The sequence below is a fragment of the Panthera tigris genome, chromosome B2, assembly GCF_018350195.1.
Source record: "Panthera tigris isolate Pti1 chromosome B2, P.tigris_Pti1_mat1.1, whole genome shotgun sequence".
Taxonomy (NCBI): Eukaryota; Metazoa; Chordata; class Mammalia; order Carnivora; family Felidae; genus Panthera; species Panthera tigris.
Window position 1 is genome coordinate 40615645 of NC_056664.1, and position 23368 is coordinate 40639012.

At 37.2% G+C, this 23368-nt stretch overlaps 1 protein-coding gene across 12 annotated transcripts in view; it reads left to right on the forward strand.

Annotated features, from left to right (window-relative positions):
- Positions 1-23368, forward strand: part of UBR2 (ubiquitin protein ligase E3 component n-recognin 2) — a 124036-nt gene that overhangs the window by 69375 nt on the left and 31293 nt on the right. For 8 of the 12 annotated variants that reach the window (XM_007085189.3, XM_007085188.3, XM_042986370.1 and 5 more), the window contains 15 exons: positions 1128-1291; positions 1381-1480; positions 3779-3907; positions 4986-5169; positions 7870-7931; positions 8571-8681; positions 9618-9683; positions 11078-11200; positions 11341-11404; positions 12355-12479; positions 15768-15820; positions 17021-17123; positions 18352-18400; positions 18837-18991; positions 20652-20754. In XM_007085189.3, coding sequence (XP_007085251.2) covers positions 1128-1291; positions 1381-1480; positions 3779-3907; positions 4986-5169; positions 7870-7931; positions 8571-8681; positions 9618-9683; positions 11078-11200; positions 11341-11404; positions 12355-12479; positions 15768-15820; positions 17021-17123; positions 18352-18400; positions 18837-18991; positions 20652-20754 — 1591 coding nt within the window. Of the gene's footprint in view, positions 1-809; positions 955-1127; positions 1292-1380; positions 1481-3778; positions 3908-4985; positions 5170-7869; positions 7932-8570; positions 8682-9617; positions 9684-11077; positions 11201-11340; positions 11405-12354; positions 12480-14155; positions 14301-15767; positions 15821-17020; positions 17124-18351; positions 18401-18836; positions 18992-20651; positions 20755-23368 lie in introns of those variants that run through there. The other 4 variants (XM_042986374.1, XM_015538939.2, XM_042986375.1 and 1 more) reach the window with 4 other exon arrangements.

Below are 23368 nucleotides of genomic sequence, written 5' to 3' on the forward strand. Positions count from 1 at the left end.
GGGCCTGCCTGGTTAAATAAAGTATGACAGAAAAGAATACCTAATGATAGATATAAGGAATGAGGGGGGATCGCCTGGGTGGCTCAGGTCAGTTAAGCCTCCAGCTTCGGCTCAGGTCATGATCTCACAGTCCGTGAGTTTCAGCCCCACGTTGGCTCTGTGCTGACAGCTCAGAGCCTGGAGCCTGCTTCATATTCTGTGTCTCCCTCTCCTTATGCCCCTCCCCTGCTTGCTGTCTCTCTGTCTCTTTAAAAAATAAACATTAAAAAATTAGACAAAAAAAAAAGAATGAGGGAATTTATATGAACTGATATGGGACAATCTCTAAAATATATGAAGTGAAAAAACAAGTGCGGAACAGTGTTTATAATATGCTGTCTTTTGAGGGGGAAAGATAGATGTAATTAAATATGTGCATACTTCTATCTACTTAGTAACATCTAACCCATATAGTATAAATGTATATATGTGTGTGTATATGCATATATGTATGTAGTATATACATGCACCATCTCTAGAAGAATATGCAGGAAAACTAACAGAGACTGCCTTTGCAAGGGGGACCTTGGGAGCTAGGAGACTTTTATCTGTGTGTGTGTGTGTGTGTGTGTGTGTGTGTGTGTGTGTGTGTGTGTATCATTTAAATGTATTTGCTTACTCAAAAATACATAGATATGTATATCTATACATAGAAACAAGAACAAAAATAAATTTTAAAAAGGAGATTAAGAAGAAATATCATACTGAGTTCTACAGAATCTGTGATATGAACCTCTGGATCCTAGAATAATTATACCATACCATTATAGGTATCTAAATGTCTCAGTTAAGGAAAATTTGCAGCCTGGTTCAGACCCCCTCACCCCGAGTTGTCTTTGAATAATGAGCCATGGATATGTCTCCTAACATTCTGGCATCTTTCTCCGTGATATAATTGTTGCTTCATACACATGGCAATTGGAGTAAGTAATTGTTATTTAGAAATACACAGTAATGCATTTATGATATTATATGTTTGCACTGAAAAAGGTTTAAACTTCAAAGAGCTAACCAATATTGGTGACTTTTTTTTAGATTTCTAGTAAATGGGTTTTGATTACCATGTACTCTGATATACTTCGTCCTAGGCTCGGATGCTCATCACAGAGGAAAACCTAATGACCATTATCATTAAGACTTTTATGGACCATTTGAGACATCGAGATGCCCAGGGCAGATTTCAGTTTGAACGATATACTGCTTTACAAGCCTTCAAGTTTAGGAGAGTTCAGAGCCTTATTTTAGATCTCAAGTAAGCTTTTGTTGAATTATCCAACCACTTGCAATTTATAAAATGTCAGTGTTTACCCATATATTCATTGCTATTTTTATCTTGTTCAGGTATGTGTTAATTAGCAAACCAACTGAATGGTCAGATGACCTGAGGCAGAAGTTCCTAGAAGGATTTGATGCCTTTTTGGAATTACTCAAATGTATGCAGGTATGTATAAACTGACACATTTTAAAGGGAAACACTGGGGGCACCTGGGTGTCTCAGCTGATCAAGCGTCTGACTTTGGCTCAGGTCATGATCTCATGGTTCGTGAGTTCAAGCCCCACATCAGGCTCCTCACTGATAGTATGAAGCCTGCTTAGGATTCTCTCTCTGCCTCTCTCTCTCAAAATAAATAATCTCTAAAAAAATTTTTCAAAAGTAAAAGGAAACACTTTTCTTTCTTTCTTTCTTTTTTTTTTTTTTTTTTTGGTTCATTGACCTGAACATCTTTTTATATTCTTTTCATTTGGGACACATTTCTAAAAGAATAATTTGGGTGACTACAATTTGGACCAAGAAGCTCCTCTTTAATTAGAAACTCTTAGCAAGGTGTAGAATGAATGAGATCCCAGCAGAAGTTCTGGCATCTGCTGTGTTGGTTTTTTTTTTTTTTTTTTTTTTTTTTGGTTATTCTTTTGGTTACCATTAACATTCTCTTTGGGGATTGTAATTTTACAATTACAATATTCTACAATTTTACAATTACAATCTTTTTAATATTAGGCTTACGTGGAAGCATTGTCAAGTTAATTATTTAAGAAACTATAATGTTTGATTTTTTAGTTTTAATGTTTCCATATTTCTTTTTCTCTCCTTGGTGTGATATTTGTATAATACAGTATAGATCTTATTCCCCTATGTTTAATTCCCTTCTTTGGAAACACCCCCATATACAGAACAGAATCTAGAAACAGAAGCCAACTGGTGTATTTAACCAGTTTTAACTGTAAGAAGGTAGATGATATCCCAAAATATCTGAGCTGCACCGTTATGATTCTTTTAATAGCTATCCAGCTTTCGTAAGCAAGAAATAGCAAAATTGACTGATCATTTTTGGAAGACATTCTAGTTTCTGTGTTGGGTGGTGGTTCATGATGTTTAGTTTATTATAATACTTCTGTGTTTTTTCTTATATCTGTAGAAACAATATCTACTTTGGTCATTTTATTTATTTTTTAAATGTTTTTATTTATTTTTGAGACAGAGACAGAGTATGAGCAGGGGAGGGGCAGAGAGAGAGGGAGACACAGAATCCGAAGCAGGCTCCAGGCTCTGAGCTGTCAGCACAGAGCCCGATGTGGGGCTCGAACTCATGGAGTGTGAGATCATGACCTGAGCTGAAGTCAGGCGCTCAACCGACTTGAGCCACCCAGGCGCCCCCACTTTGGTCATTTTAAATACTTTAGTATCCTCTATTTTCTGTTATTTAATCAGTTCTGACACACCAAGAGTAGTTAGGCTAGGTTCTAAAAAATGATATTCTTTTTTTTTAATTTTTTAATGTTTTTATTTATTTTTGAGAGACAGAGACAGAGCACAAGTTGGGGAGGGGCAGAGAGAGAGACACACAGAATCTGAAGCAAGCTCCAGGTTTGATCTGTCAGCACAGAGCCCAACACAGAACTTCAACTCATGAAGCGCGAGATCATGACCTGCGCCAAAGTTGGACACTTAACTGGCTGAGCCCCCCAGGAGCCCCTAAAAAATTATGTTCTTAATTAAGATTCTTTCAAAAATGTATATTCATATGAAATAATATTTTACTTTCTGTTTTTCTTTTGTTTTCGTTTTGCTTTTTTTTCTTTCTTTTTTTTAATGTTTATTTTTGAGAGAGAGAGAGAGAAAGAGAGAGAGAGAGAGAGACAGAGCTCAAGCAGGGGAGGGGCAGAGAGAGAGGGAGACACAGAATCCAAAGCAGTCTCCAGGCTCTGAGCTGTCAGTGCAGAGCCCGATGCAGGGCTCAAAACTGAGCCGAAGTTGGACACTTAACCAACTGAGCCACTCAGGCACCCCATGTTTTGCTTTCTTTTAGTGTCTGAGAAATTTTAGTTGCAGATTCAGAATAAGTATAAAAATTTTGTTGCAGTATATTGTAAAATATATTTATAAATTCAGTAACATTTTAAAAGCCTATCCAATTTCTTCTAATAGTTTGGTCTGTAGATGATAGGGTTAAAAATAATTTGAAGGATTGTTGCAGTGAAATATACATTTTATTGTTTAAAACATAAAAAAAATTGCCTCAAATAATTTGTTTTATACTGGGATTTTTAATTTATATTTTAGAGACTGTTATATAAATATGTAATTTAGAGTTGGACTTACACTACTTATTCTTGTTAAAACTTCTACTTTGTATGTTTTTGTAATCAATATATATTTCTTCTATATTATTTCTTAAGTGCCCATGTAAGAGAACAAATATAATTTTAATCCATTTTAAATCTTTTTGCTTCCTTTAAGGGGATGGACCCAATTACACGTCAAGTAGGACAGCATATTGAAATGGAACCAGAGTGGGAGGCAGCCTTCACACTACAAATGAAATTAACACATGTCATTTCAATGATGCAAGACTGGTGTGCTTTAGACGTGAGTTTCCTCTAGGGGTAGGGGGTAAGGCGATAAATGGAGGGGGGGAAATAAATTCCTCAGTAAATTCTGAGGAGATCTGGAGAGGGTAGTAGTGATACTTAACTCATAAAACAGCATATTTTCCTCTTACCTATAAATTCCACAAAAGTTAAAATTCTGAATCCTCAGGAAAAAATTGGAAAATAGAGGAAGAAATAATCCACTCTCTCTCTTCTCTTATGTTACTATCTTAATTTTTTCTATAATCCCATCTAGATTTTGAGCATATAAAAAGAGTTTAGAAATTTATCCAAAAGTAAAGCTTTACAATTGTTACATTTGTCCTGTCTTAAAATTATTTTGCTTTCCTTTGGCTATAAAGTCTAGATGAGAGCCTGTGTAAGTTGAGAGGTAAGAGAAGACTTCTGTGAGATCTGAACTATGTGTCAGAGTTAACTGGTCAAAGAGTAAAACATATTCCTGGCTGAGAGACAGCTGCATCATGCTCTGTGATGAGAAAGAGTATGGTTGGTCCAGAAGCTGTGAGAAGGCTCAGGTTGGAGCACAGAGGTTGAAGGTAGAAAAGTGGACAGGTGCCTGACTTCGCAGGGCCTTGGAAAGAAATTTGGGTTTTATTCTAACAAATTGAGATGCCACTAGCGGCTACCAAGCAGAAAAAGTGACATAACCCAGTTTACATGTTTTTTAAAGTTATTCTGTGTGGAGAATAGATGGAGGAGGGCAAAAATAGATTTAATAGATGGTTGGCTTTCCTTTGAGTTACTGGAGGTGATCAGTGGCCAGGTTTGAGAGAAATTTAGAAGGTGAAATTGCTGGTTTGGGAATAGATTGGACAGTGGGAAATGAGGGAAAGGAGAGTATTGGAATAACTTCTAGATTTCCACAGCTGTATGGAGATGTCATTCACTGAGACAGGGCACTGGAAGAGGGAGAGTTGGGGGAGGGAAGATTGAATTTGGTGTTGCCTATATTGATATTTGAGGTACTTACGTACTTTTCGTCGAATTTGAGGTGCTTATTCAATGTTGTAGAAACCCAGCCTTTTGAATAACTTACAGAAAACCCTCTTTTTTAGGAAAAAGTGTTAATTGAAGCTTACAAGAAATGCCTTGCTGTATTGATGCAGTGTCATGGTGGTTTCACTGATGGTGAACAGCCAATCACGTTAAGCATTTGTGGACATTCAGTGGAAACTATCAGATACTGTGTTTCCCAAGAAAAAGTTAGCATTCACCTCCCAGTTTCTCGCTTACTTGCAGGTAAAGCATTTCTCCCCTCCCCCCCCCAAAGGACCCTGAAATCATTTTTTAAATTGTTGTTTGTGACTAATATTTATTGAGCACTTAGTACACATTATACTGAGAGTCTGCTAAGCATTGACTTAATCACCATCCGCCTGTGAGGTAGGTATTGTTATTGAATTTCCTTCACGGATGGGAAGACTGAGACACAGAGGTGACTTGCTTAATGTTATGCGGCGAGAAAGAGAGTGGGGATTGTGAGGTGGTTTGGCACCAGAAGCCATCTTTATAACAACCATACCATAGCACTTCTTCAGACTTTTTTTTTTTGAGAGAGAGAGAGAGAGAGAGAGAGAGAGAGAGAGAGAGAGAGAACATGCATGAGGGAAGGGCAGAGAGGCAGAGGGAGAGAGAATCCCAAGCAGGCTCTGCACTGTCAGCACGGAGCCCAATGCAAAGCTTCAACTCACAAACCATGAGATGATGACATGAGCCGAAGTCAAGAGTTAGAGGCTTAATCTGAGCCACCCAGGTGCGCCCCCTTCAGACTTCTTCACTGCACTTAATCACCTGTTGTTACTGCTTAACTCAACCCAGATTCAAGGTCTGTGTTGTTAAATTCAAATTGCTGTATCACTTAAGTGATTGCTGGTAAACTGAAACCACCCCCAAATTTTTTTCTCTCCCTCCAAGCTTATTTATTGATAACCTTTTTAGGGATAGTTTTTTAATCATGAGTGGTTGATTTACAAGTCATTTATATTTGGTACGATATTTGAGGCTGCCATCTTGCAGCAACCAAAAACTTTGAATATACATTCGTCCATCTCTGCAGACTCATTTCAGTGTAGCTTCCTTCTGTATTTCTTGATTGCAGGGATTCTTTTTTTTTAATTGTAGGAAATCTTATCCTGCTCACATACTGTTGTTCCCTTTAGTTCCATTTTTAACTGAGAGAGTAGAAAGAAGTTCTAAAGGTAGCTATTTTTACTCATTGCAGCATTTGTAATTCATCTTAAGTGTATGGCTCAGTAACCTAATATGACGTGAAAGTGGGGTGCGTGTGTGTATGTGTGTAAGAAATTGTAGAGAACTGATACCATTTCTTCCTTAAACGTTTGGTAGAGTTTGTCAGTGAAGCCATAAGAACCTGATACTTTCTTTTTTGGAAGGTTATTAACTACTGATTCCATTTCTTTAATGGATGTAAGTTAATTCTAGTTATCTGTTTCTCCTTGTATGAGTTTTGGTAGTTTGTGTTTTTCAAGAAACGGGTACATTTCATCTAAGTTATCAAATTTGTGGGCATAGGGCCATTCCTGGTATTCCTTTATTCTTTTAATGTCCATGGGATCAGGACTAATAATCCCTGTTTTCTGAAGGCAATTTTTCATTGTTCTGACCATTATCCCATCTTCCTCCTGCTAGAGCCTAGCATTAGAATAGTCTTCTGGAAGTCGTGAAGATTTAAGATAACTTAGCCACCTGGATATCGGTAGTACAACAAATGGAACAACAACCAAAAAAACAAATGGAACAACAAAAAAGCACTTAGTATGAAATTATGATTGTGGGAAGAAATCTCTTATTTCTGTAACTTGTTCAGGCCCAGTTGTGTTTCTGTGAGTGCTTTGAGCATCCTGAACCTGTTGATAGTCAATATGAGCAGGTAACAGCGTGGTGTTGTGGAAGAGTATTCAGCTGGAGTGCAGGAACGTTGGTCCTGTTTACTGCTCAGCTGCTGATCTTTGCTGCCTTTAAAAATCTGGTTGTATGATGGAGGCTGATGCTGATAGTTACCCACAAGGAAAATAGTACCCTTCAGATGTACTAATTTCTGCCTAGGTGTCTACCGCTCTCAGACCTTCTCAGTGAACATTTTTGAGCATTCTACTCACTGTTGATAAAGCTTGGCCTGAATGCTTATAATCTAATTGAAGAGCTAAGGACACACATACAAAATAGTTCAAGAACAACTTGGAGTGTGTACTAACGGAGGTTGAGTGTCAGAGTGTCAGAATGAAACTCAAAATGTAGGTCTTCTCGGGTGACAAAAGCCTTAAGCCAGGCTTGACCCACATGGCCAACACCCACTGATAAGATTATAAAAACCATTCCCTGTTTAGACAACATAAACAGGATAATTAATTCTTAAGTAACAGAATTAACTAAGGTGGAGCTATACAACAGCCCTTTGCAGTCAGGAATTTAAGAGGCTTTGATCTTAAACTGGAAGTTCTGGGGAACTTAATTCTGAGATCAGGATCCACGCAGACCATGAATCCCAGAACCAGTTTCCCTGTTCACTTGCCAGAAGGATCTCTCCTACTATACTTTAAATGGGAACAGACTCCATAGCCCAATGAAACATGACCCTTCAAGTTGGCATAACATATATAAATTGCTTTAATAGTTCTATAACTGCTTTTGTGTGTTTGTATGTCTAACATTTATCTCCATAAAATGTCATCCGTGTATATCAGTACATGTAATTAAGACTGTGGTTCTAAATGTGCCTTTGATCCAGAGGTTCATTAGAATATCAATTAAAAAGCTTCATTTATGGATGCAATTCATTTTCTATCTTAATTTGTAATGGGATAAGTTCCCAAAGAAAAAGAGAAAAGAAGTTAGATACAAAGTTGAGTGAATATTTAGGACTTTTTTCTAAGTGACTTGCAGTTGTAGAAATACTTTTTTGTTTATTCTTCCATGCAGGTTTACATGTATTATTAAGCAAAAGTGAAGTGGCATATAAATTTCCAGAGCTACTACCTCTAGTAAGTAGTACTAACATTTAAAAGTAAATACCTATGTATTATGTTCCATGTATTTGAAATCAGTTTGAAACAAACTTTATTAAACAAGAGTTCTCCAGAAAAACAGAACCAGTGGAAGAGTGTATCCACATGCATGTGCACATGGGTATGTAAGTATGGAGAAAGAAAGGGACAGAAAAAAAATGGATTTATTGTAAGGAATTGGCTCATGCACTTATGGGCCTGACAAATGTGAAATATGCCTGCCTGACGGTCTGGCATGGCAGGCTGAGGACCCAAGGAAGAGTTGATGTAGTCTGAGGACCAAAGGCAATCTGGAAGCAGAATTTCTTCATCCTGTGTTTTCTCTTAAGGCCTTGAACTAATTGGATGAGGTCCACCCACATTATGGAGAGTAATCTGCTTCACTCAGAGTCTACTGATTTAAAAATTAATCACGTCTACAAAATACCGTCACAGCAACATTAACTGGTGTTAATCAAAAACGGTACCATGGCCTATCCAAGTTGACACATAAAATTAACCGTCACACGAACATACTACTGTTTTATATAAAGTTTCCATCCCTATCAACCAGTCTTCTTTATAGAGTTGAGATTTTTGAGTATTTTTTTTTTGTTTTATTTTTTGTCTTTACAGAGTGAACTTAGCCCACCCATGTTGATAGAACACCCTCTTAGATGTCTTGTTTTATGTGCCCAAGTACATGCAGGAATGTGGAGAAGAAATGGGTTCTCTTTAGTAAACCAGGTAAGTGTATTTTTAGTTTATGAATAGTTTTCATCCATTCCTTTGACTTCTGTGAAGGTTGTAATTTTCAACATACTTAAGTCATTGAAAGTTGAGTAACTATATTAAAATTGTTCAAGAAGATAAATGTAATGTTAAACCAAAATGTTTCTTGGAACTTTTATTCATACTTTGTCAAGAAACAATATCAAAAGTACAAATGAACTTAATTTTCTTGATATTTAACTTGAGATCATTTTTTAGAACAACAAATGTAATATAATAATTCAGATTTCATCCCTTTAAATTGTGGTAAAAGTTCTGTTAGATGGTTGTCAGAGGGGAGGGAGTCGGAGGATGGGTAAAATGGGTGAAGCTGAGTGGGAGGTATAGGTTTCTAATTTTGGAGTCAGGATGAGAGGCACAGCATAGGGAATAGAGTCAATGGTATTATAATAGTGTTATATGGTGACAGATGGTACCTATACTTGTGAGCACAGCGTAACGTGTAGACTTGTCCGATCACTGTCTTGTACACCTGAAACTCATGTAACATTGTGTGTCGACTCTACTTCAATCAAAAAAAGCTCTATAGTAATTAGCTCTGAAATTGAGGTTTTAAGTTTTAGACTTCATCAAGTCTTGGTATAGATAAGGTTTTCCCCCCATTTTTCGTAGCTATAAACCTTACAGAAGTAACTTTCTTGGGAGAACCAGAAAGTTAGCTGCAAAATGTGAACCATACAGTGAACACTGAAATCTCAAAATTTCTAATTAATTAATCTCTGCTAAGATAGCATTAACTGTTGAGGAAGCCACATTGTGTGTTGGTGCGTGTGCACACACACACATTCACACTTGCATTGAACCCATGTGCTCTTGGGGATTGGGGAGAGGAGGGACCTGCACAAATAAAAACCTATTTGCCCAATGTAATTATTATTTTTTTTTTTTTAGATTTATTACTACCATAATGTGAAATGCAGGCGTGAAATGTTTGACAAGGATATAGTAATGCTTCAGGTAATGAATTAAAAGCATTAAACTTACAGTTCATTGGGAATTGTTTTCCTTGTTATTTCTACAGAACCCAGTCACTTAGGATTACTTCCAAATCTGTAACTTTAGCCTAGCCTTGTCTACTGAGCTCCAAACTCATATGACTAAGAGCCTGTAGAACATTTTCATCTAGATTTCCTGGACACATCTCAGATTTAACATATTCAAACTACTCTTATTTCCTCCATACCTTCCTCCTATCTTGTGTTTCCTATCTTGCGTGTATTGTTCAACAGTGTATATAGTTGTTAGAGTCAGAAACCTGAAAGCCGTCCTTTTTTCATTGTCCCCAACCCCCTTAAAGCCCCAACCCCCTTAAACTGATTTGATTTCCAAGGCTTGTGAAACTGACCTTTCTTAAAATTCTCTGAAATTGCCATGCTCTGTCTTAAGTCTTAAACTCTGCACATTTCTTTCTTTTGCTCCCTAGTTTGCCCACCCTACCTCCTTCCTTTTCCATTTACCTAGTAACTTGTTTTCCTGCATGTCTAAGTGTTCAGGGTCACTTTCTCCAGAAAGCCATTGCAGACACACAATAATGTGGCTACGTATCCCATTTGGGAAGGCCCATAGCATGGTGCTCATCCCCAGCGTAGCTTTCATAGCTCTGGATTGTGGTTGCCTATTTACTTTTTGTCCCCTCCACTAAATCATGGCAACTATATCTTAGTCCCTGTTTGTCTGTTGTGCATAGCACAATACTTATCACATAGTAGTTTTTCCATATTATTGCTGTGGATTGAAAAATTATAGAAAAGTTATGGAATATAAATTCCAAAAATGATTGGTTCAAAATAAATTAAAATCCAAGTTGATTTAGAATTTATACAGATGAAATTAAAGGAGAATTAAACTAATACTTAAAAGCTGTTACTTCAGTTAGTATAGTTTTTATCAGCAAAAATTAGTTTGAGAGTTCTTGGTAACAGTCTAATATCATGTATATAAAAAGTACTAGAAGCTTAATTGCCATATCACATTTCTCTCTGAGTCCACATACTAGACGGTGACAGGAGAATGCTGAAATAAAACTTAAGAACTGAATTCATGGGGTTGCAAGTAATTCAAAGCATTAAAAGGAAAGAGAACCTATAGTCCATGTTACTCTGATGTGTTGGTTTAGGGGAGGGTTGTTTTGTTTCTATTTCATTTTGTTTTACCAACTTAGATTCTTGTCCACACTTGTAGCTTCCACAAGTAGGGAATTGGGCTAAATGGGTTTTCATCTTGTATTGGGATTGGTGACTAAGCTGTTTTCACCTATGCAACCCAAAATATCTTTCACTAATTATTTAGTAACCCTTTTGACCTCCCTCTTTTCCTTTATCTCAAACATTAAAAAAAAAAAAAAAAAAAAGACAGGTGTCTCTATGATGGATCCGAATCATTTCCTGATGATAATGCTCAGCCGCTTTGAACTTTATCAGATTTTCAGTACTCCAGACTATGGGAAGAGATTTAGCTCAGAGATTACCCATAAGGTAAGAGCATGTTTTATAAGCCCGTTTATAAGCCTCATTTAAAGAAGTATCTTCCATTCTTTTGGGGTACATTCATCACCTGAGATAATACAGTACTGGTATTCTTATCTCTGAACTTTCTCTCCCCCCGCTTGCTACAGGATGTAGTTCAGCAAAATAATACTCTAATAGAAGAAATGCTATACCTCATCATAATGCTTGTTGGTAAGTTTGGATTGTTTGCGACCTTTATAAATTACATTGGCTTTTGTGGTGGCAAATAGTTCAGAATTTCTGAGCTATGTTTCTTTTAGTTGAGCGGTTCTTCAGTTTGGGGGGAAGGTTAGAGCATCCACGTCTTTCTCCCCTCTGGTTACCGTAGCACCGAGAGTGATGGTCCTGTGGCAATTTGGAACAAGAGAGTAGACCCACTGAAGTAGAATTATCTGAAAGGCTCCTTGTCTGAGGAGAAAGAAGGGGAACAGAAGAGCAAGCAAGAATAGGATATTTAGGATCTATTTACTGTTACTTTATATCTTAGGGATGTTTCCTCCCATGGTTTTGTGTCACAAAACTGTTATCTTGGCTTTAGATACAATAATAATAATAATAAATTAATAGAGACATGTGGCTAATAGATGCAGGTTTCTTTTCTTACTGCCTGTATTTTCAGTCTTGTCACCTCCATCTTTCCTATTCTTTTATCCTATACCTTCCCCACCTCCTCTGCTATTTTAGACTCTGTTAATTCATAGAACAGAGAATCCTGGCTACTGTCAGGAGGTGATATCTTATTTGCCACTAGATAGAAGGACAAAGGAAGGCTCCCCTCCCTGCTACCATGTGCCACATGGCGGGAAAGCAGTTTCCGAGGCTACTGGTTCAACTACTGCTGTACCACTTTTCTACTACATCCAGTTCCTTCCTGCCTTCTGATCCCATTCTTTCAAAACAGCAACCAGAGTTTTCTCTCCTCTGCCCAAACCCTGCACTCACTTGTTGTGTCTGAGCCTCAGAGGTTAAGAGCTGCTCTCACCCTAGCTTGTTGCCAAGCCAGTTGCTACCTTCCCATTGCATAGAAAGAAAAATATATTGTGTTGCATGAATTATAAGTATATACTGCTTAAGTATGCTGGTTATGTTAAATGTGTGGATATGTACTTTTGCATTGACAGGAGAGAGATTTAGTCCTGGAGTTGGACAGGTAAATGCTACAGATGAAATTAAGCGAGAGATTATCCATCAATTAAGCATCAAACCTATGGCTCATAGTGAACTGGTGAAGTCTTTACCTGAAGATGTAAGTACCTATACCTTAAAAAAGAAATTTAGAAATTCTTCCCTCCCTGTCAGGCTAGTGTGTAGAGATTACTTCTGTATACCTTTTCCAGTGATAAAGACTACAGTTCTAGGACATGTATAACTCCTACTAGTCGCTCTTACTAGAAATAATTAGAAGGGTGCTTGGCTGGCTCAGTTGCAGAGCATGTGACTCTTGAACTTGGGGTCATGGGTTTGATCCCCATGTTGGGCATAGAGATTACTTTAAAAAAAATGTTTTAATGCTGAAAAAAAAAAGAGAATACTAGGGATGGGGGATAGAAAAGAGCAAAGAAGTAGAATCTCTTACAGGGAATTCTTAGAAGAGATAAGGATGCTAAATAAAAGTAAACCTGGTCTTGGGGCGCCTGGTGGCTCAGTCGGTTGAACGTCCAACTTCAGTTCAGGTCATGATCTCGTGGTTCGTGAGTTCGAGCCCCGCGTTAGGCTCTGTGCTGACAGCTCAGAGCCTAGGCCCTGCTTCGGGTTCTGTCTCCTTCTCTCTCTGCCCCTCCCCCGCTCACACTCTGTGTCTGTCTCTCTCTCTCTCAAAATAAATAAACATTAAAAAAAAAAAAGTAAACCTGGTCTTGAGAACTGAATTTATGTATCCAGTAGATAAGGGCTTGTTATAGAGTCTTTACTACAAAGTTGCCATGGGTGGTGTAATGTTTAACCTAGTGTATTGGAGAAGGAAGTGAGAAAATACCTGCCCGGCTGTGTTGAGCAAACTGAAATTTTCCAGAGCTTTTTCCTTCTGAAGCATTCAAAAACTCTTCTTAGGGAGCCATCTCTTTTCCTTCTAGTGAATGTAAAATAATGTTCATGGGCATTCAGAGGCTAATTATAACTGTTTCTCCTCTAGGATCTCAAGGTCTTTGGCCACCTATTTTTCAGCCACAGGGTTTTTCAGATAGATAACCAACACTTATGGTTAGGAGTGGTCCTTATTTCCTTGAGGCTTTTCAAAATGTTTCCCCAAATTTGAAACATAGATCAAAACTTTCAACCTTAATGGTCATTCTTCTGGGATTTAAACCCCTATTTGTTTCATAGTAATACTTCCTTTAAACTTTGCATTATGAAAAATTTCAAATATCTATAGAAATAGAAAACATAACAGAACCCATCTCCAGTTTCAACTAGTCTTGTTTTATCTTTACCCCATCCATGAATCCCTGCCCCTCCCACCCCCGGATTATTTTGTTAAGAATGTCAAGTTAAGGGGCGCCTGGGAGGCGCAGTCGGTTAAGCGTCCGACTTCAGCCAGGTCACGATCTCGCGGTCCGTGAGTTCGAGCCCCGCGTCAGGCTCTGGGCTGATGGCTCGGAGCCTGGAGCCTGTTTCCGATTCTGTGTCTCCCTCTCTCTCTGCCCCTCCCCCGTTCATGCTCTGTCTCTCTCTGTCCCAAAAATAAATTAAAAAACGTTGAAAAAAAAAAATTAAAAAAAAAAAAAGAATGTCAAGTTAAGCCACAGATGACCATACACGCTCTCCACCATCCAACCAAAACCACAGCGTGAGTTTGCAACAGGGGAGGGAAAAAAAAAGAGTCAAAACTTCCAAGGCCCTGGTTTTTTTCTTAAAAGTACTTGAAAAAGGAAAATTCATTTGTGTTTTTTATTTACATTTAATATTTTTTGTATGTATTGTTAGGGGTCAACCATTTTTAATGATCTCAGATGACCAAACCAGCCTTTGGAGTGTTCTCTGTTCTACTTCTGACTTTACTTGTGGTGGACCATGTTCGTTATAATTCCAAAGGAGAAAAAAAAACTTTGAAAAAAAAAAAAAAAACAAACAGAAACAACAACAACAACAACAAACAGTCTTAATTCCGAGCATTCCAGTAACTTTTTTTATGTATGTACTTAGCTGTACTATAAGTAGTTGGTTTGTATGAGATGGTTAAAAGGGCCAAAGGTAAAAGATTTCATTTTTTTCCTTTTTTGTCTGTGCTGTTTTATTTATTTTTTTGGCCTGTTTGATGTAGGTGTACTGTTGTACAACAGTAATCCAGAATTTTATTTTGCTGAGCTGTTCTATCCAAAACAAAACAAAACAAACCAAACGAACAAAAAGCCCAGAATACCAGATTTACCATTTCATCTATAAATAGAATTGTATGTGTGTAAAACAGTGGTTCTCGGCCAGGGACAACTTTGCCCCCACGAGACATTTGGCCAGATCACCACTCAGGGCAGGGTCGTATGGTGCTCCTGGCATCCAGTGAGCAGAAGCCAGAGGTGCAGCTGAATATCCTGCAATGCACAGGACAGAACCCCCATAGCAAAGAATTGTCTGCTCTAGATGTCAGGGCCAACATGGAGAAACTGGTCCAAAAGGACTTTTAGGAAAACTTGTCTATCCGTATGCCACGATCACACCTAAAAGAACAATAATTAATAATTTCTTAATACCATTAGATATCTAGTCAGGATAAAAATTACTTGTGCTTTTTTAATACAGGAAACGAATCCTGAGTTGCTAGATGAGAAAGCAATTACAGTTTCACTTCGACTTTAGAATAAAGAAGAATACAATTTAAAACAGCATTTTAAAATACATCTTGTACAAAGTAATGGCAACTATATTTGCCAAACATTTTTGACCAGAGAATTCTTTAATTAGAATTCCTATTAACATCTTGTTATGAATAGGATATGATTTCGGAAATGCTGTTTTACCAAAAATAGATAAGAAATTAGTGTAACCTTCACGAAATGCTAAATATCTTACGTAAATTTTAAATGTTATGTGTACTTTGTGCTTTTAAGTTAATTCCTTTTGAAAGCTGTCACCTTGAAACCGTAGGATAGTGACTTATTTTTAACTGTATGAGTTTGAATGAATGTTAGCTTATCAACTAAATTTCCCTTGTTATGTATTAATAATTATGTTTACTATGGAATCCTCGGATATAAAAACTGGGATAATAGTATAGCCACTTCATAGAGTTGCTATGTAAGGCTTAAGAAGAGAACAGCACAGGGGCACCTGGGTGGCTCAGTGGGTTAAGCATCCAGCTTCAGCTCAGGTCACGATCTCATGGTTTGTGGGTTTGAGCCCTGCATTGGACTCTGTGCTGACAGCTCAGAGCCTGGACCCTGCTTCTGTGTCTCCCTCTCTCTCTCTGCCCCTCGTTGCTCACGTTCTGTCTCACTCTCTCAAAAATAAAAGTTAAAAAAGAGAGAGAGAAAAGCACAATGTTTAAAGTGCTAGCAGATACACAATTAACATGAAACACACTTGTTTCTCATACTGTTAGGAGAACAAGGAGACTGGCATGGAGAGCGTAATTGAAGCAGTTGCGCATTTCAAGTGAGTTTACTTCCTGTTGTTTCCAGTTCAGTTGTTTTTAATATATTAATTTTTCTTGGCGTTTCCTTTGATGGAACTGAGAATGAAATTGTTGCCTTCAGAGAGTGACAGCCTTTTCAGATACATAATTCTGAACTAGATTTCTCACTGTCCTTTCACTCTTCTGATCTAGCTCTTCACTCAGTAACTAAAATTGATTTATGAGAATGTTCGCTGTGCTCAGAACCAGTGTTCATAGCTGATAGTTTCAGATAATTGACATTAAACTGAACAGATGACCTAAGGCAGTGCATTGAGCTTTCTTAAAACTGCTTTCTTCGTTTTCATTTGAATGTGCCTCCTAAGTTATGGGATGGCCTTTGAATACTGCCTTCACTCTTCCAGTGCATTGCCCAGTCAGTAAACCAGTTTATCCCCACTAAGGTTGTTGAGGCAGCTTCTCAATGCTGCTTTTTCCTTGCTCCCACCCCAACAGTAATGTCTTTATTTTTGTTGATTATAAAGATACAATATATGGGGACATCTGGGTGGCTCAGCCAGTTAAACATTGACTCTTGATCTCAGCTCAGGTCTTGATCTTGGGGTCATGAGTTCAAGCCCTGCATTGGGCTCTGCACTGGGTGTGAAGACTAAAATTAAATTAAATTAAATTAAATTAAATTAAATTAAATTAAATTAAAAGATACAACACTTGCTTTTAGAGAAAATACAGAAATACATATATAATATATATAAAAGGTGTATATATATATATACACACATATATATATATATATAAAAGATTCTCTAAACCTTAAAATTGTACCTACTTTTTTCCACTTCTACTCTGATAAGTAGAACTTATCAGAGATATCTTTATATGTCAAAATTTAAAAATTATTATTACTTTTAGTGATGTTCAACTGTTTAGAGGTGTCGTAATGTGCATAACCTATTCCCTATAGTTAGACTTTGAATTGTCACTACAATGACCATCACATTCACCTGTCCAGTTAGGATTAATTCAAAGTGGATGTGTCGGGCAAAATGATGTACATAGAGCTTTGCTGTAGATTGCCAAATTAACCCATAGAAAATAGTAACAGCTTACATCCACCAGAAGTAAATGAGAGCTTTGATTTTTTATTCTGTTATCTAAGCTTGTGTCATAAATTAGTGTATGACTTTAGTAATAATATTTTAAGGACTTTTTTTCCATAGAAAACCTGGATTAACAGGACGAGGCATGTACGAACTGAAACCAGAGTGCGCCAAAGAGTTCAATTTGTATTTCTATCACTTTTCAAGGGCAGAGCAGTCCAAGGTAATTGGGAAAATTTAAAGTGTACTGAGGAAGATCTGTGTTTCTTTGTTTTTCCTAAACAACTTTTACTGCTTTTCAGAGATTGAAAAAGGATACATTTTTATTATAGGAAATTTGAAAAATATAAAAAGTATAATGAAGGAAAGTATAGATTACCTAAAATATCACTTCCTAGGGGCGCCTGGGTGGCTCAGTCGGTTGGGCGTCCGACTTCAGCTCAGGTCATGATCTCGCGGTCTGTGAGTTCAAGCCCCGCATCGGGCTCTGTGCTGACAGCTCAGAGCCTGAAGCCTGTTTCGGATTCTGTGTCTCCCTCTCTCTGACCCTCCCCCGTTCATGCTCTGTCTCTCTCTGTCTCAAAAATAAATAAATGTTAAAAAAAAAAAAAATTGTTAAAATATCACTTCCTAACATTTTGGGTTCCCCCTCCCCATGTTTGCTACATACATAAGATCTATATAATTATATACATAACCACACATATGTAATTGTATTTTACTGGCTTTTGAAGACAGATTGTCAACCTATGTAATAGTCAGTTAAGCCATTTTATGTTCATTTCAGAATTGCTACTACTTAACATGTTTTCCCATAGAAATTTATGGAATTTTCCTCATGAGTCTTAGTCAAATTTTGTCTTTTAGCAGTCTACTCTTAAAATACTTTTTCAGTAGATGGCGTTAATTAAACTTGAACATGAAGCTTTTGTTTAGTTTTAGATGCGTGTTGCAGAGCTCAGACCCAAATAACTTTTTTGGTTTTGGTTTGTATATGTTTCCCCTGCTTTTTAAAATAAGAAAGAACTCCTTGGGGTTTGGGGGGTGGGGGGGATGGTTAGTGGGGAAAAAAATAACCTTGATGTGTCGGTGTGGGGAGGGGGGGACTATATATAAAACTAAGGGTAAATCTCTTCTCAAATCAGAAGATGAGAGGCACCTGGATGGCTTAGTCAGTTAAGCATCTGACTTCGGCTCAGATCATGATCTCATGGTTCATGAGTTCGAGCCCATCATTGGGCTCTCTGCTGTTAGCATGGAGCCTGCTTCAGATCCTCAGTTTTCCGCCTCCACCTCTCCCCCGACCCCCGCCAACAAAAAAAAATAATAAAGTAAATAAATAAGTAAAATGAAATCAGAAGATGATATGACAAAGACTAACTTAGTAGTTTTGGGTATTAGGTGGTTGTGCATTGCTAATTCCCTGTCCAAATGTCTTCCTTTCTTATTAGGCAGAGGAAGCTCAACGGAAATTGAAAAGACAAAATAGGGAAGATACAGGTACTTTTAATCTTTCTAAAACTCTCTTGTCAGTCTCTTCTCCTTGTTAAACGTTTTCTATCGACTATAATGATTATCCTTGATGAAGTGAAAGATTTAAATATATGCTTTCCGAGGGAGCATTCAAGGCTAATAAATATGCAAATATAGGAATAATTAGTACTGAGTCACCTTTGGGTTACTGATTTTGTCTCAGATCCTAAGACATTTCTAGGGAAAACAAAGCTTTCCTCTGTACTGCTTCTATTTTTGTAGCTGTTTTTATGCATTTGACCTTGAGAAGGCAAAATATAGTTTTAACGTGTATTAGTGGATATTCTTTGAATGAAGACCTATCAAAAGTATCTAATACAGGGATAGGTTTGTTTGGTTTTGTTTTTTTTTTTTTTTTTAAGCATGTTCTACAAAGAAACCAATAATAACTTTATTTGTGCAGCACTTCCACCTCCAGTTCTGCCTCCATTTTGCCCTCTGTTTGCAAGTCTGGTAAACATTTTGCAGTCAGACGTGATGTTGTGCATCATGAGGACAATACTGCAGTGGGCTGTAGAACATAATGGATATGCCTGGTCTGAGTCCATGCTGCAAAGGGTAGGTTTGAAGACATTTATTACTTATATTTCAGTGTGTTTTTGGTAAAAGCCAGAATATTCTTGTCCATATCTATATACAGACAACTTAGCACAAAATGCCATGTTACCTTAATTTGAAATATAGTAATATTATTACTGTTTTTTGTGTCTGACAGTGAAAATGATAGCCAGGCAGATATGTTTTTGTACCACATGGTTGTGGTTCCCTTTTCTTGTTGGCCTATCTGCTTCTCATTGATTGTTGGTGATATGTCTTTGTTTATGCAGTACTCTGACGTTTGTATAATGTGTTATCTTTGACCTGTGTTTTTTATTTAATTCCCTCAAAACCCCCGTGGGTTCATCAGTATGTGTATTTTGCAGTTGAAGAAATTGAAACTCACAGACTAATGGTCTTATAGCTAGTAAGTGACATGTCTAGAACCTTGTTGGTATTTTACTTTATAGCTTTGATGTAAGTCATTCTTGAATTATTTATTTATTGAATTCACACAACATCCCTTTTGGGTAGATACAACTTTTTCCATTATGTAGATGAGCAAGTCAGTTTTCAGTGAGATTCAGTCAGCTTGTGCGTGTCACTCAATTAGTAAATAACATAATAGTAATTATTCAGTTAATAGACTTAGCCTACTCTGTACCTTATTCTGTGCTAAGTACTTTTACGTACAGTATTTGCAATCTTCAGAACTCTAAAGGGAAACTGGTTTTTTCCATTTTAAAGATGATGAAATTAGGCTCAGAGGGATTCCCTGAAGCCATGTAGCTTGAAAGCAGTGAAGCCAGGATACAAATGAAAGTGAGCATTCTTCCAGAGCCTTCTTCCAAAGCTACTTTTCTTTCCATTGTCTCAGCAGCCTCAAGTATCTCATTGGCTAAGATGTGTGTATACTTATACCCCCCTCCCATTTATAAATATGCTTAAAACATAAAAGCACAAAGCTTTGGTCTACTAGAGACCATCAGTATTATCTGAGCAAAAGATTTGTCGGAAATGATGGAGAAAAAAAAAGAGTGAAGGCTATTTACCTTTTGTGTACATTTGCTTTGTGTCATTCAAGCTAACCTAATTCATCCAAGTCTCCAACAGCCACAGTAGCTTTTTGTGTGGGGAAACGAACAGACGCCCTACATACATCTCCTTCAAAAATTGAGGAGCAGGATAAGAGCAGTAAAAATGCAAATAGACTCGGTGTAATTTTATATTTTCTTAGAAGCCTGGTAAGGAATTTTTTGCGAGATATAAAGAAGAACTGTTAACATCATTATAAGTTATGTGGCATTAGAAATAAAAGTATCTGTCTTTCTGAGATGATTAAGATTTTTAGTCCTTAGAGAAATTTAACTAGAGAGTATTGTAGACTAGCTCATTACATGATAGATGCTTTCAGCTCTAATTATTTGGCCACTGAGATTCTTTGAAGATTTTTTTAAGACCATAGTATAGGGATAGCATAAAACTGAAAAGTACATATTATATGAATGGTTGGTCAGAGTTTGAATTTAATAAAAATTAGTACTTCAGCCTGTTTTTTTACTGCACTTGGTCTTCAGTGGTTTGCTTTATCTTTTCTCAATCATGAACATTTTTGTTATTTCTTACAAAAATATGTACTTGGTTTTTGATTTACTAAAAGTTACAAAATATTTTATTTGAGGTGTTACATTTAATTGGAATGGCACTTCAGGAAGAAAAACAGCATTTGGACAGTGTCACAGAAGAGCATGTAGTAACATTTACCTTCACTCAGAAGATATCAAGTATGTATATACACTTTTTACTAAACTAATTCAAGATACCAGTGATTTTAAATATGGAATATAACCTCTTATTTGCTCATGTAAATTCTAAACAGGTTATAATGGATCCAAATTTCTGAGGCTGTATGTATTCATCTGTGTGTTAAAGGTACTATATCAGATCCTGATATATATTCATAAAAATACTTAGGGACTGTGCATACTTAAAATACATAAATTTTAATTTATAAACTGAAAACCTTAATGAGGAGTCCTTAGTTTGAAATCAATATAGTGCATACATTTAAATTCTCACATATGCTTTTGAAAACACAAAGTATGCTATCAGGATTTCACTTCTACATTATTGCTATTACCTTATAAAGACACTGAAAAGAAGAAAATGTGCTATAGGGAATTAGTGTATCATTTTATATAAAGTAATGTGATTTTTTTCTCAAAGGCCAGGAGACTTTTTTTCTAGCTTTTTTTTTTTTTTTTTAATGTTTAAATTTTGAGAGAGCGTGTGCATGAGGGAAGGGGCAGGGAGTGAGAGAGAGAGAATCCCAATCAGGCCCCACACTGTCAGCATAGAGCCTAACGCAGGGCTCAGTCTCCCCAACTTGAGATCATGACCTGTGCCAAAATCAAGAGTCAGACACTTAACTGACTGAGCCACCCAGGCACCTCTTTACTAGCTTTTTATTATTAAAAATTTTAAACATACAGGCAAGAGTTAGTACAGTAAACATCCATGTACCTACCACTTAGATTCAGTAATTAGTACTTTGCTATATTTACTTTAATATTTGCACACTTTTTAAAACCATTTGTTTTAGCCATCGTGTTTCTTCTCTAAGGAAAAGGTTTTCCTTTACTGATTTTCAAAATAAGCAGTTGGTCTAAAGTTGCCTTCAGTGGTGACAACTGTAAATCTTTTTTGTTTGCTTAGGATGGTTGTGTTTTTGGTTTTTAATATAACTCTTGGAGGGCACCTGGGTGGTTCAGTCTGTTGACTGACCAACCCTTGATTTCAGCTCAGGTCATGATCCCAGGGCTTTGGGATTGAGCCCCGTGTCAGGCTCCGCACTGAGCGTGGAGTCTGCTTAAGAGTCTCTTTCCCTCTCTCCCTTTGCCCCTCTCCCCTGCTCACATGCTCATTTTCTCTCTCTAAAAAAAGAAAAAAATACTACTCTTTGATTTTTATTTATTCAGTGTTTTATAGTCACATATCAAGATTTCCTTTTTAAAATAGTTTCTTTTTGAAGCTTAAACTGCCAATCTTGGTCACTGGGAATCTATTCAATTGGCTTCACTGTTCTTTTGACCCAAGCCCATTAGTATTTGCGCACCACATTGCTTTCTGGCACAAAAGATGCCCCAGGCGCATTTGTGCTTTCCCTGCCCCAGACCTACAATCATCCATTTGCTGAGGTATTTTAAAGAATTTGTGGTGGTATCCTGAGAGTGACAGTAGGTGTTATGACAGGAGTGGTCTTATTTGCTGCTAGTTCTCTATTTTTCCCCTTTTGCCCTCATCCAGGAAAGTGGGAGGAAGACAGGAAACTGCCTTTGCCCACTGAAGACTATGTTGTTAGGTGCCAGCCTTTCCCTATTCTTTTCTCTGTCAGTATTTCTTTCTGTGGATTAGCATTGTATCTTGTGCCATCTTTTTTTTTTTTTACTTCAGGATAACCACACAGAAAACTCCCTAATTTCATCCACTCATCACTATACAATCTCAGATTCTGTTTCTCTTTTTGTCTTTCTTTTCAATAATCATCATTTTCTCTGAACATTCTTTATATTTCTCTTTAAATTTTTTTAAATGTTTTTATTTATTTTTGAGAGAGAGAGAGACATAGTGTGAGCAGGAGAGATACAGAGAGAGAGGGAGACACAGAATCCAAAGCAGGCTCCAGGCTCTCAGCTGTCAGCACAGAGCCCGACACAGGGTTCGAACCCATGAACCACGAGATCATGACCTGAGCCAAAGTCGGGCGCTTAACCAACTGAGCCACCCAGGCGCCCCTCCTTATATTTTTCTTTAAACATTTTATATAATTAAAACACACTGTTTAGGGGCACCTGGGTGGCTCAGTCGGTTAAGTGTCCGACTTCGGCTCAGGTCATGATCTCACAGTCCGTGAGTTCTGGCCCCGCGTCAGGCTCTGTGCTGACGGCTCAGAGCCTGGAGCCTGTTTCAGATTCTGAGTCTCCCTCGCTCTCTGACCCTCCCCTGTTCATGCTCTGTCTCTCTCTGTCTCAAAAATAATATACGTTAAAAAAAAAAATTAAAAAAAGAAACCACACTGTTTAGAGTCAAATCCCTAAACTATAGCCACAGAACTTTAGATCTGAAAGAATATTAAAGAGCGCATAGTTTAGTCTCTTCCCCTCCTAGGAATATTTTGCCTAAATGGCAGCACTTAAAGAAAATCAAGAACTGGACATTTCTGACTATAAAACTAAATCAGCTAACATTAGATTAAGTATACTCTTGAGATTATGGACTTGACATGTATGTCTTTCCCTCAAATAAAAAATAACTTACAGAGAGAGAAATGGATTTTATTTTGAATCTAGGTTTTATTAAAAGACCAAAACACATTGATATATTTTTACACACACACAC